The sequence below is a fragment of the Haliotis cracherodii genome, unplaced genomic scaffold (genome assembly GCF_022045235.1).
Source record: "Haliotis cracherodii isolate W230 unplaced genomic scaffold, xgHalCrac1.p SCAF_1, whole genome shotgun sequence".
Taxonomy (NCBI): domain Eukaryota; kingdom Metazoa; phylum Mollusca; class Gastropoda; order Lepetellida; family Haliotidae; genus Haliotis; species Haliotis cracherodii.
Genome location: NW_027266264.1, coordinates 5,697,024 through 5,711,406, shown reverse-complemented (window position 1 = coordinate 5,711,406; position 14,383 = coordinate 5,697,024). Strand labels below are relative to the sequence as shown.

Below are 14,383 nucleotides of genomic sequence, written 5' to 3'. Positions count from 1 at the left end.
AGAAACATTAAAACTGCCCCCACTGTTTTGCAAAACGAATATATTTCTCATACATTTTTCTTTTATTATAAGAAGCAGAATCTCTGCACTTGTTCATACACAGCATACGATATTCAAAATTAACTATCGCTTTCATTAGTTTCAACAGAATCGTCAAATGCACTATCATGTCACGGGCTCTTCTGGTCGGTCCATAGATCACTTGATCACCTGCATGGCAGTAACACTGATGTCCGGCGCCAGGCAATACATCGAAAGAATACTTATTTTTTATGCAATTTTTTTTAATTTAACAGCGGATGCTACCGGTGTAGGGTGGGATTTGCCTTCCATAAACAGTGGTTGCTGGAGTTCTGTTCCAACCCAAATGCCCACGAGGTTTTACGAAAAGTATAAGGCACTGGAAACCTACGTGTACTCTGCCCACGGTCGAAAGTAATAATTGTTTATCCAGTTATTTTACCCGTCACAAGTATACAGCTTCCTCGTCAGTTCCTGACAGCTGCACATGGACTCGCAGGCGTGTCTCTTTTTCTTTCGGCTGCTTTTTGAATTTCACGGTATTACCTTTCAACACTGTACGACAAAGTCCCGCTAGCCGAGCGCCTACGTATAATGATGTTTCTAATCACAGGATTTTGTATCCGTTCCCGTTTCTTTGTACTGATCAACTTGAAAGTTTCAGACGGTAGTTGCTTCTAACTATATTTTGATCTTGACATTTCGTTACGTCGTTGTTTGCATCAAACTCGAGGACAACAATAAGCGTACATAATTGTCATACGTTGCTTTTAGACATATAACATCGCGACGGTCGAGGGACACTTAGGGCTTCATAAATGTTTTGGATGTGGTAGATCGATCATAAGATTAAAGTTTAAACACCATAATTTTATCCAAAAGTCTTTAAAAATGAAAATGGAAAAGTGCTGTTCGGCAGTTCGTTTTGTTGCCATATGACGTACTTGACGTCAATTGCATTCCCCGTGTCACGATAATAACTGGTCCGGTCAAGAATGATGTCTTCGTCTACAACATCATTCCAGAATGAGATTTCATTGACTATGTGAGTGGTACAACAGGCAATACAATACCTTCTTATCCTTACATTATACCGCTAAATGGAAACAGTGGTGAAAGGAAATATGATCCAAATTGGACTGGGTTGCACTGTTGACTCGGACAGCATCAACGAGGATTTAGAAAAATATAAATAATAGAGATACCATTATATGGATGTGTTTTTGATCTTGGGATTAGTAAAATTGATAAACCCTGCTATGCTTCTGGAATATGCAATCTGGGAAACTGTCTCTGAAGTTGATAGTCTAATGTTTTTGATGTATCACCGGGGGCGCAAAATCCCATCCAATCAAGCCGTGTAAACCTGAAGTTGATCCTTATTTGTTGACAAATAACAGCAAATCTGTTTTATGGAACACATGAAGAAAACACGATGGTTAAGATTACACTACAACAAAAACGCATCCAACTTTAACGCGTTATCCTTTAGTTCTGCCAAGCATTTCCAAACTATTACGATTAACCAAGTCATTTATTGCACAGCGCTGAGATAGACGAGAGAATGGTCAGACCACCGGCTCCACCTCTCTCACTACCTACAGGTGTGCCTAATGGTGCATATAATAACGGACATGAGAGTCTTAGGTCTTCAGGAATTGAACCAAAATCAGCGTGGGCGTAATCAGTCAGTTGAAAGAATGTTTTCTTGATGATGAATTCAAAATTTGCCTTCACATTACCTGATGGACAATATCAGTCTAAGAAACCACTCTACACAGCACCTCATCACATCAGACAATAAGGAACAACAAATGAGGGTTCACTTCTTTGATTGACATTTAGATTGAGATATATTGTTATTAATACAAACAATAAAGTTACTCGTAATACGTATCTTCGTAGATTCTTTTGGAAAAAAAACTCATAGTAAAATGGCCATTAGGGCGAAACAGATAGCAATATGGTTGCCTTTGTCTCCCATGTAATTATAACGCACCCATCAAACGGAAGTACCCTACCAGTTTACTGGATAAACATAACTACTGTTATAAAGTTATAATGTGATAAGGAATCGAGTTAACAAAAAATCCCGATACTCAGTAATGATCACTAGCACAGAAAGACGGACTTTCTGAAAATGTATTACCTCTGTCTGAGATGATTAGCAAGGATAAAAAGACTGATTCAAGTCAGTCACGAACGGTTTTCAACCGTTGTTGTCTAATGAAAAAGGGTAATTAGGTACCTACATTCCGTCATAGGGTTGTCAGAAAATGATTCTATTGCTTTATAAGGAGGCAAATTCACAAGATTTACATCACATTTGAAATCAATTGCCGTGTATGCTTTGAAGACTAACCCGAGGGACATATTTCATCGAAGGTACAGCTGAGAGTTGAAATGGCTTTGTACATTACAGATCCTAAATGAACTCGTTTTATCGTACACGGCGAAGTAATATGAATATTACATGGCTTTATGGTAATTATAGTCATTGATGTTACCGATGTAAACCCAGTCACTTTAAACTCAGTGAAAGCATAGATAAGGTGCTGTGCTGTTGGTATTTCAGTTCTCTGACTGCATGCTGATATATTAAAACCGCGACGAGAGGGTTAAACGGGACTGAGACAACAAAGGGGACACAGAAAGAATTCCATAACTTGTACCGATGTGACGGATTGAGCCTATAACATGACGCTCAAGGACTTTAACACTGTGGGCACCGGTGGCCCAATCATCTGATGGGTCGGAATTCGCTGCGCAGATTCGTGTTAGAAACCAATGATAGTGGGTTCGAATCGCGGTTCGTCCTGATTATCTTTCTTTTTGTGACAGAACTGTACCTGCGGTAGAGAGTTTCACCAAAGTGGTAAAAGTCTGACCTGCATCACTTCAGACTTTGCACTCAAATCAAGCTGACACGCCGTGATATGAATTGAAAAGTGTTCAAACCGCTGTACTGACTAACTATAATCACCAGGTTACCTAATCCACAGAATACAACGTTTATATAAGATAATCTTCAGTTGCCTGTTTTGGTGAAATTCCGATATAACGCGCCTCTGTAATCATGTTGTAATAAAGAAGGGGAAGACGGTGCATTAATCTGAGAGTTAGCTATGTAAAATAACCTTTTTGTTTCGCATGCGTAATTATGCTTTTCAGAGGCTGATGAAAAAGCCTATTCCTGGAATTTAAACGAAAGCGATTCAAACTCAACTCTAATTAGAAGATTAGAAAATGTGCCTTTCATCAAAACTTTGATCGAAAGTTAGTTTTCTTTACGACATAACACGAAGCTAATCAAGATGGAAGTATTAGATGTTTTTTTTCTTTCTTTATTTTGACAGCTGGTTCAAAATACAGATAACCAAAAATTAGGATCTTTTGTGCTGGTTGGAATCACGCGTGTTATTATTGAAGGCGAACTATTCATTTATTTTCCTTGGAACTTGAGAACAGGTGCGACATATTTTTGATCAGTACAGTGTTATTTCGTTGTTCGTATATGTATGACGTAGATAGGACAGCAGTCATTATTGGCATTTTTAAAATATCTTTGTGTCAGGTGCTACCGCTGGGGATCATAACAAGTTGATAGGGATTCCTTAACGCATGCTCAGGATACACTGGATTGTACAATCGGCCATGCGTTCAGCTGATGTTTCGAATGATCATGGAACGGGTTTTGTCGCTTTTAGTATCTGGTTTTGTTTTGATTATTTGTTGCTTAACGCCGCACTCCGCAACATTCCAGCTTTATGACGGCGGTCTGTAAATAATCGAGTCTGGACCAAACAATCCAGTGATTCATATCATGGGCATAGATCCACGCGATCCCGTTAGTCGCCTTTGACGGCAAGCATGGTTAACTGAAGACCTATTCTAATCAGGGTCTTCACGGGTCTTAAGTATCTGGTGTAACACTTGAATAGGAACATATATTTGCAATGTATCAGCAGTTTGATACCATTAGTGTTCTTTGGCATCTCTGCATGCATATATTTATTACCTGCTAGCAACAAGTGTGAGTTGTAAGGAAGTGAGACACTGTTTAGCAATATTCCTGCAATTGTGGGAACATCACAAAAGACCTTGAAGCATTGTACCTATGGACTGGCATCCAATCTGTGTATCCGACGAGCCAACATTTTAACTTTAGGGTTATATCTGACTCCTTATAAGAATAAATCGTTTCCGACCATTTGAGTAATGTTTCTGAAAAGAGCTTCAAAAGCTGTTACCACAGTATATCGTAACCCATCTCTTCGACGGTTTCATATTTTGATACATATCTATTTATTGCAATTCAGTCTAATATCTTGTATCAACAAGCAATGATACGTGAGGCTCGAGGAACGTATCCTATATCCCATACACCATTGTGTTCTTATTGATAACGCTGGTGCTACACTAGGTCAGTCAGTAGGGCCTGTCCATAGGCAACCGTAAACATATCCTTCACACGTCTCCTATGCACCCATTAAAAATGCTACATTGACCTTGCAAAATAATTCTATTAGAATCGAGAACTGTCATAAAACCTCTATAAAACCACAGTGGGGATTCAGGATCAGTATTTTTGTACGTGTACATTTTCCTGTCGTTCTCGCCGACTTAATAGAGCGTGTTGTCAGGTTTGGAGACACACCGCGACTGTGTTGGCCTTTGCTCCTAATATCAGTCACTGGTTTGTCTTGTGCAGACTCGATTATTATTAGGGTGGAATATTGCCAAGTGTGGCATATAAAAACAAACACACACATACTCTATTAAAACATCAAGTTGCACATGCATCAGCTACGATATACAGTGAAATCACGCAAATGCTGCGTGTTCCGTGACCTGTATAGATTTTCAAATCATTATCGAGTATTATGTCTCCTTATATATGGGAGCAAGTAATCGCCTAGAAGGCTGGGGTCCTAGAGTAATGGGTTCCGGTTCCGGAATAATTTCGCCACGTCATATTTTGACCGTATGAGACGTGATAATTAGATAAACGTTTCAATCCGTTGTGTGATGAACACTGTACAAAATAACAGATTCCATTGGATTCGATAATTCGAGTTTAGAGTGAATTGGCTACATCAGCATCGTAACATTCTTCTCGGCTTTAAAGAAATAATAAGGTACGCTTAATTATAGATTATAGCGGAAGCATAGCTTGGCTTATTCCGACAGCTGAATTTGCAGACTACAAACCCGCAGCTATTAAACTGCACTGGCGCGACTGAACAAAAAGAGATCTATCCAAATTGATCGTTGTACAAACACACCCAATATTTGGTGAAGAAACGAATTCAGTTATTTTAGTTAATACATGTAGTAATAACTAATATTAACTTTTGAATAATGTAACTTAATTTCATGTCAGCTATTCCAAATAAAACCACTTTATACGCACCTGTGAATTCTTTTGACTTTCTTGATATAGTGCAGAAAATTAATCCATAAGCCGTTCCTATGGTAACAAGTGGAATGACAAACATGAGCAGTAGGGAGGCGACTGTGTACAGTTGGCTCTGCCACTCTCCAGCGTACGATCCGAACGTGACACACTGGTAAAAGTCTTCTACAAATGGTCCTTTTTTCACGTTGAATATAATGGCCTGGAACGAGAAAGGGAACATTTAATTAATACCACAAACATAAATGACACATCTGTTATTAGATATCTGAATTTATCGTGCTATAGATTGAGGGACACAGGTAACATGCTTACATTCTTGGCTCACTTGGCTGAAAGTCAAATGAACTTATGTCACGGCTTACTGGTCCATTGTCCTCTGTACACGTTTTCTCTGGACCAAAGAAGCAACCATTTGCATAGATGCAAATAAAGACGTTCCTTTTTTGTGATATAAATATTTTGACCTTGGTTTGACCTTTGCAGATTGACATCACCCGTACTTTCAGAGTGCATATTTTACTTTGATAAACACCTCTACTGAAACTGCTAGGCTGATATTCGTTAAACATATTTACACGTTTCAAGCCTTGGGAAATATAAACTTTGTGTAAATGATTTATTGTAGTGACAATGTATAATCAGAAATCTGCATTCTGATTGTTCCGCCATCTACGTTAGACCATGATGTTGCTGATCACCGCATCAGCGAGAAGGAAAAGAAACACTTCTCTCGATAGAAAATTCAAACGCTGACTTTAGAAACGTTGCTGGATAAAGTGTCGAAGTCTCCAGAGTATTGATAGTGTGGCAATATGTCTTTGATGGAAAGCTCGAAGAACAACGACTTGTATCTCCAAATTAAGTAAATATGGCCCACTGCAACGCCATGTCTTTCTCGTCACAATGTTTATATTACTTGTCTTTACGACATTATGACATCATAAGAGGGGTGTGTACCTAACGTTGTAAGGGCCGCTCCATTTTCTTGAATGGGTTTTTAAAAATATTTGAACGTCATTGTTGACAAGTAATTCATTTAAGTGTCATTTTAATGTGTTAACATTATCAAGTGAGCTACACTTCATCAGCCCAACCTAGAAGTTTGTCGACTTTCAGAAACAGTTTAAACCTGAGGGGACGTCTTCTCAAAACGGGAAAATATAAACGAGTGCCTAATTTTTCGGAGTGCTGAATGTTTTGACGTTTTTACCACTTTATGAAAACCCTGGTCAAGCTTGGATTGACGTGTACGATTGATATCAAATCTGATGGATTAACTCTACGTGTAAATTCCACTTGATGATTTATACTGTTATTCGTATTTCAGTGAATTTGTATGAACTTCTAAATAACTTTTTAACTCTTCTGAATATATTTCAGTTTAATCTGTCAATAACATTCAATAAAAAGGACGTTCACACTAAATAAGTTGACAATTTAAGATTCCGATTGGATAGTCATTAGCTTCCGTCATATAAGATTGGTCTTCTGATTACATCTTTGAGTTATGAACGACCTGTCTTCAAGAAGTCTTAATAAGGTTTGTCTTTTTATACTTCAAAGTTATGTTTATGTAAAGTTTTGTATTACCAAATACTCACGAAAAGTAACAAGATATTCCTAAAACTGCTGTAAATGTCGCATAGCAAATGAAATTCGCTGTCGTATATACTCAGTAACAAATGCACAGTAAATATATTGGTGTGCTGAGGTGAAATGGGGTTTAAGGTCGCGTCTGAGATTGTTAATGACTTTTTTTATGCGAGTCCATTATCAGTATCATGTCGCTGTTTAACTTGAATAGAACACGCAGGCAGAACACACTGATTTAGAACTGGGCCGACGGTCTATCCGATACATTACGGAGGCGATCCTCACTTCTTAAAAACAGTAGGCGCGTTGGGGGAAACGAGAAAGTGTAATATATTTGTGGATATGCCACGTCTGTCCCAGTATGACTGTTGGCCTGCCATTGGGACGGTCGTACTAGCACATGTGTGAATCTTGAAATATCTTTTTCAATTTCCGTTAATTTCATGACATTTTATCTTTCAACTTCCAGATGTACTTTCAGAGCTGTATAAAGATGGATATACGCTTGCCAGGGTACACACTCGACAACACCGGTTTGTCCGTACGGTGAAGTCATGAACAGAATTATCATATTAATCTTGGCAATCAATACCAACTCTCCAGCAAATGAATAATATCTTACAGTTGAAAGATTACAGTATATGCACCTTGTTTTATGGCGGTTTTCATGTGAATCTGTTGTCGTATTTGGAACTGGATTTGTGTTAATTACCGAGATGCAGACCTTTTCTTTATTAGTCATTGTGGTAGAATAGACCAACGGGTAAATTGTGACATTTCTGTGTATATAAGGGTCTCAATTAAAACGTGATTTGAGTTTAATATAATATTATAATTCAAATTTATCATAGATACTCTTCGAAAGGAGTCGATCATTCACATCGGAGTGTCTCGCATTTTAGGATGCATTATAGATAATGAACATCAACGATCAAATGACATGCAAAATGATACCCTGACTCATGCAAGGTCCTATAATGTAGATGACTACAAGCACTTATACACCAGTTTAGACACAAATAAACATGTAAACATGTACTCTGGACAACAAACTGGACGTTCTGGAAAAAATGTTTTGTGCGCCCCCCTGCATTCTATCGCTGACACTATCCAAGTTCCTACTGTCTATGGTTTACACTCCACCACCCCAGCCTGCATTCTAACTCTAACACTATCGAAGTTCCTATCTCTCTGTCGTTGACACTGATATAGCGACCTATCAATGAAAACCTTTGTCTGAAAGAAGATTCAAAAGGCTCCCTGCCATGTGGCCATGACATGTATATCTAGAATAATTCAATTATTCTAATTGAAATATGCTTATCCCAGTTGTTAATCCTCATCCCCATTGTGGTGCACATTTAGTGTCTCCTTGACACCTACATTTCTGCTATTCTTGACAACTCTTCGTTCTTTTTCGCGGCTCCTTCCTACAACTGGCCATTGCAACATTATCTGGCACTCACACCCGAGGGCGACCCAGCACAATGTATAATGAATGTTCTTTGCCTCGGCTCATGCCCTGATAACATCGTGTCTGAACAGACCACCAAAATATTATTCTAAACGACAATTTCACACCTGCTAGATTCAATTACTTTCAAAGTTGATCTTTCTCCGCTCTAGTGAAACAAACTACTTTCATTCACTAAAGCTGACAGTTATTCAATATGCAAGTAATTGTAATTTCTACCCTCACTACAAAAGTGACATGTAACTTAAATAGCTTAATCCATCACTAGGGCTGCCTTGACAGCCGATATGTTGATACACACTTTAAAAGAGTTTCTCTTTTTCCATGTACATGGGCTTCTGATAGTAGTCTTCATATAAAAATAACACTTTCTTCATTGGTTACAATTCCATTCTTATTACAATCGGGCTTCTTCAAAGTGGTGAACGTATAAGACCTTCATCAAATGGGTTTTCGTCCCAAATTAAGTTGACACGCCGTGATATAACTGACGTACTCAATCCAATAAATGTAGTCCAAAGTTGTACGATGTTTTATTATTACTTAAATCAGGAGCCAACTTGAATACAAAGGCTACTAAAAACCTTAACTGTTGTTAAATGGCAATTCAAGGGACGGCGTCCAAAGCATCACCTGATCCGGAATCCTACATTTATCTGGCACATCCTATTTCAACCACGACGTGAATCTAACAAAAAAAAATTAAATTAATGCTTGATAATGTTTACTTAATAAACACAGTCATCGAGTATTTATTGATTTATCCATCCATATACTTGACCCATCACCTTTTTTCTTACACTTCACCGTTTAGATGAACGCTCCAATTGTCTATATAAAGTGAGGCCCGCCTCCGTAGTGTAGTTGATAGAGCGTCTACCCGGAAAACGGAAGGTCGGTGATTCGATACCCTGGTCGCGTCATATATAAAATGATCAAGCACTCAACGAAAGTGTTTATTTCTGGTAAGAAGAGTCCACTGATAGACTAGACCTTGAATTCTGTAGGGGCTTGGCAGAATTACGATTAAAGGAGTTCAATACAGATTATGTAATTGACACATATAACATAAAAGCTGTGCATTAAGTCAACTCAATACTCAGATCCATTTAAACCTCATCACCACACATAGATTAGTTTCTGATACAAGGCTGCTTAAGCGCAGCCTTATATATATTCAAAACAGATACTATCAGTAACATAATTCAGAAGGCAGTTAAATGCATTAAAGCTTGTTTAGTGTTTCCTTAATGAGAAGGTTATATCGACCACATACATCGCATGATAAGCAGTGCTCTTCGGGAAGATGCTCATTTAATACACTCATTTGCTTTGATGTGAGCACGTCAGTGTTGCATCTTATCACTAAAGTCAAATTCTCCACGCCGGAAAAGGAATTTGTAGAGATTTTATTTCCACCAAATGGCCATACAGGCACATAAAGAGCACGGTTGACCCAGATTACAGATGGGGGTGATGCTGCTTGGCACAATCTGTAGGTCCTGTTAATGACGGAATCGATAAACATCAATATAATGTTAACCATTTCCCCAGAATCTGTGGAAAATGCGGGCATGGGAAATAATTTTTATAAGAAGTTTATAAGAAGTTCTAGTTTGTATTTACGATGATACTAAGTGCAGTGGTCCGAACAGAAATCCGCCAAGTGGTCCGTCCAGTGGTCAGTACAGAGATCCGCCTAGTGGTCCATCAAGTGGTCCGTACAGAGATCCACCAAGTTGTCCGTCCAGTCATCCGTACAGAGATCTGTCAAGTGCTCCGCACAGAGATCCTCCAAGTGGTCCGTCCAATGGTCAGTACAGAGATCCGTCTACTGGTTGTTACAGAGATCCGCCTAGTGGTCCATCCAGTGCTCCGTACAGAGATCAGCCAAGTGGTCCGTTCAGTGGTCCGTCCAGAGATCCGTCTAGTGCTCCGTACCGAGATCCACCAAGTGGTCCGTCCAGAGATCCGTCTAGTGCTCCGTACAGAGATCCGCCAAGTGGTCCGTACAGAGATCCGTCTAGTGGTTCGTACAGAGATCCGTACAGAGGTCCGTAGAGTGGTCATTGCCATGGTCACACCTTTGGTGCATAACCGTGTGTACATGACGGGAACCAGAAACATTATCAATTACTCAGCAGGCCAACGCCAGGTGCCTTGATGAAATCTAGCAACGCATTATTTACATACATTTCTGTCGGGCCATAACTCATCCAACGTGTGACGTTATACATGAAAATCTGTGACAACATTGTAACAAATGTCATTATACTGAGATGCGCTTGTTGAAATGACATCATGACATTGGGTTACCAGTCGACCTCCTCTTGACAAACTGGTTGTTCTTCGTAAACGGCTTTCGATTTATTGTTCCTGTTTCCGTGAGCGTAACCAATACAAGCTCCACATTATGACAAGTTACCCCCAAGGGTTATGGAGGAGCTTTCCGGGCCGACTCGATGTCGCGAGCAACGTTAAATAAGTTGACAGTGCCTATAGGTTTGTCTGCACGGACGCACGCAACAGAACCAACCACGTGAGATCCAGAACAACAACAGTTCTGTGAAGTGATACGTGTACATAAAATAGTCAGTGAATGCATCAATATCAATGTTGCATTTGAGTATCTATACATGTTAAAAACGTCAACTGGATGCACCACACTGCGTAGTGTAGAGGAATGAACAATGGGGTCCTAAGTGTAGAACGAATACTCTTCATATGCTGACCATATTCTCTGCAATCAATCACATGTCTCGCGAACGCACGATAACTCAGGATAGCCACTTCCGCAAAAGAATCCATTTGCCAGGACTGGTCGGAATGTAAAATGAAGTCAGGGGCTAGGTCAGCCAACTATATGTAATTGTTTCGTCTCTCTCAGTTATTATCAACTGTCATCGGTATTCACGAGAGACGTGTTTGTCTGGTTGATAGTATGAAGCTAACAGTTCGCTGAATTGTTTCATTATGAACACGAACAATCGATGAACTGACCTTAATAGTCAATTTCGTGAATCCGGAATGAAAGAAGATGCACCTTTCTCATCACCAGTAAGCACACCAGAAAGTCACATCTGTAGTGTGATGTAGTTTCAGAAACATTTGGAGATGCAGTTTAACTGACAGTGGAACTTTGGTTATGATAGTAATACGTTTTGTTTGTTGTTTAACGCCGTAGTCAGCAATATTCTCAATATATGAAGGCTGTCTTTAAAAAAGATAATGCAAAATCGATAACCGTTGCCTGCCATGATATATGCCCATACTCACAGTATTTATATTACACCCACTCTTTCCATTTACAAATACTGACAACTGGTTTCATCGAATGTACCCCGTGGGACTGATACAGGATTTCTTATTCTAAGATCAAACAGAAAGGCGATACAGGGTAACAGCATTAGCTAGTTAAGGATCCCTTGGCAAGCAAAGTCAACATTTAGTCACTTAAGCTTCGCCATGTGAGCGAAGAAAGTGACATTGAATTATGGATGAAGAATTAGAATACAAATGCGACGTCATTTTAACTTTCATTACTGCTTTGAATTAACTAATTCAAAGGCAGCGGCATATTCGGTGGCGCAGTGAGCCCTGGTCCAAATAAATCATCGTGCAAATTTTAATCCTAAATGCCACATCCACATATGTTATTAAAATTAGGCGGTACCACATGAACAGATTGTCATTGATGAAACATTTAAAGTGATCTTGATATGCTTGTTTATCATTTCATCAAACCTCTTTAAGCACGAGCCTTACATAATCAGGCCACGGATGAATATTTTATTAATACCTTTTTTTTGTTTCCGAAACAAAGTCGTGAATCTATATTCACAGAGAAACATGTTACTGTCTGTCAAACAGTAAAAGTGATTACTAGGGTTTAAATTACTGTCGCAAACCTTATGTACCAGTGAGACAAGGCACGTCACATATTCTTAGTAAAGTGTTCATCAATTTTGACAAATATAGATTCATAATTTCAAAGAACATGGTGATCTCTATGTACATGAAGCCGATTAAGAAAAGTCAGGCAGTCTGGTTAATACCCTAGCTTAGTTCCATATCCAGGGCCCACTTGCACAAAGCAATCTTAGCGCTAGACTATTGTAAGCCTAAGTATGGGAGTTAGCTTAGCGCTAAGATCGCTTTGTGAAAGTGGGCCCAGGACGTCATGCAGATGTACTCGAAGACGAGCACTTGGAGGAGGCACACAATTGATTATGTTCCTGTTATATGTAACAAACGTCAAAATCACTTGTTATTCTGAAAATAAAGGACCCGCTTCTCAAACAGATCATCTATGCCAAAACATTGTAAGGCGAAACGTGCAAATGTAAATTACACAATGAATTAACACTAAGCTCAAAGAGTTTTCTGTTTTTTTGTTTTTGTTTTACGTCATATTCAGCAATATTCTAATTGTATGAATGCGGTCTGTAAATAATTCAGTCGGACCCAACTATCCAGTAATAGACATCATGAGCACCGATCTACACACTTGGGATACGATGACATGCATCAACAATATCAGCTGCCTGACCGTTAGTCGCCTCTTCGTCGTGAATACCTATTCTAATGCGGATCTTCTTTGGTGGAGTTCACAAGTTGAACATAGCAGTTCGTGCATTTATCAGCGTCCCTTTATACCGCCGAGCTACCAGTCAGTGATAGTTCTTCACACATTTGAAATACCTTAAGGTTCTTACCGTAGAGGAGACCCGTGAAGATCAGGGGTAGAATAGGTCTTCAGCAACCCATACTACGGGATCGGATGGTCAGGCTCGCTGACTTCGTTGATGCATGTCATCGACCCCAATTGCGTGGATCGATGCTCATGATGACAATCACTGGATTGTCTGGTCCAGGCTCGATTATTTACAGACCGCCGTCATATAGCTTGAATATTGCTGAGTGCAGCGTTAAACAACAAACAAACAAACCGTAGACGAAAGAGGGTTATTTAGTCTCCTCACTTCGATAAAAAATATGTGGTTCTGGCAAATGTTGTGTCCGGTCAAATCCATTATAGATTGTTCAAGAGACAAAACTTTTGAATAGGTGTTAACTACGCGTATGCCCTTTTTCGTAAAAAGAAGCTTCCGCATCCCCGTTTGCTTGATTGAAATAGAGAAAAAACATGCTATCAAACCACAAGTCTTGTGTTACGTCTAAAGGTTTTCGGCGGTGCTGAATCTTATGTATATAATAGTATTCATTTTGTGTGTAATGAATTACATTGTTGGATGAAACTACACTTACAATATTATTCGGCAAACCTCTTATTCAATTATGGTGGCGTTTGTTAAACCATTTGAAAATGGTAAAGGAAGCATGTATCAGCAATTACTTGTAATAACTCCGGTGAAACGATTTGTAAAAGCGTGGAGCCATGTATTCTAAGGACGATCCAATATTTTAAAATAAAATGTAGTTTCGATGTGCACAGGGGGCACTTGCGCAACGGTTGGCAACCACTTGCACGATTCCGTTACACAAATAAATTAACCAGACATGACCCCTCCATAAACAAAAGAATTCTCTGCTTCAAGCAAAGTCCATTTTGCGATTTCGAGTGTATAATAAGGATATGAAACCAGGTATTCGCCAAATGGTTAGCTTATCCTGCCCCACCGCAGTAACTCGTCACACCCGTCCCGGAATTATTATATTGCTCGACATAAAGGAAAAGCAGACTATTGGAAAGCAGAACTCATCCCTCATGTCATACCGACTTGCCGTGAATAGTTTGTTGTCACTTTAATGAATGTTTATGCACAGGTCTACATGTGAAACTGGGTTCTTTTTCCCGTTCAAGTGGATAAATCTATTGCATGGCATTGGCCTTTTTATCATTAGTGAACATGAGA

At 39.2% G+C, this 14,383-nt stretch overlaps 1 protein-coding gene across 3 annotated transcripts in view; it reads right to left on the bottom strand.

Moving 5' to 3' along the window:
- LOC139471714 (gonadotropin-releasing hormone receptor-like) overlaps positions 1-14,383 on the bottom strand; it is a 90,358-nt gene that overhangs the window by 37,410 nt on the left and 38,565 nt on the right. For all 3 annotated transcript variants that reach the window (XM_071254202.1, XM_071254194.1, XM_071254209.1), the window contains one exon: positions 5,435-5,639. In XM_071254202.1, coding sequence (XP_071110303.1) covers positions 5,435-5,639 — 205 coding nt within the window. The remainder of the gene's footprint in view (positions 1-5,434; positions 5,640-14,383) is intronic.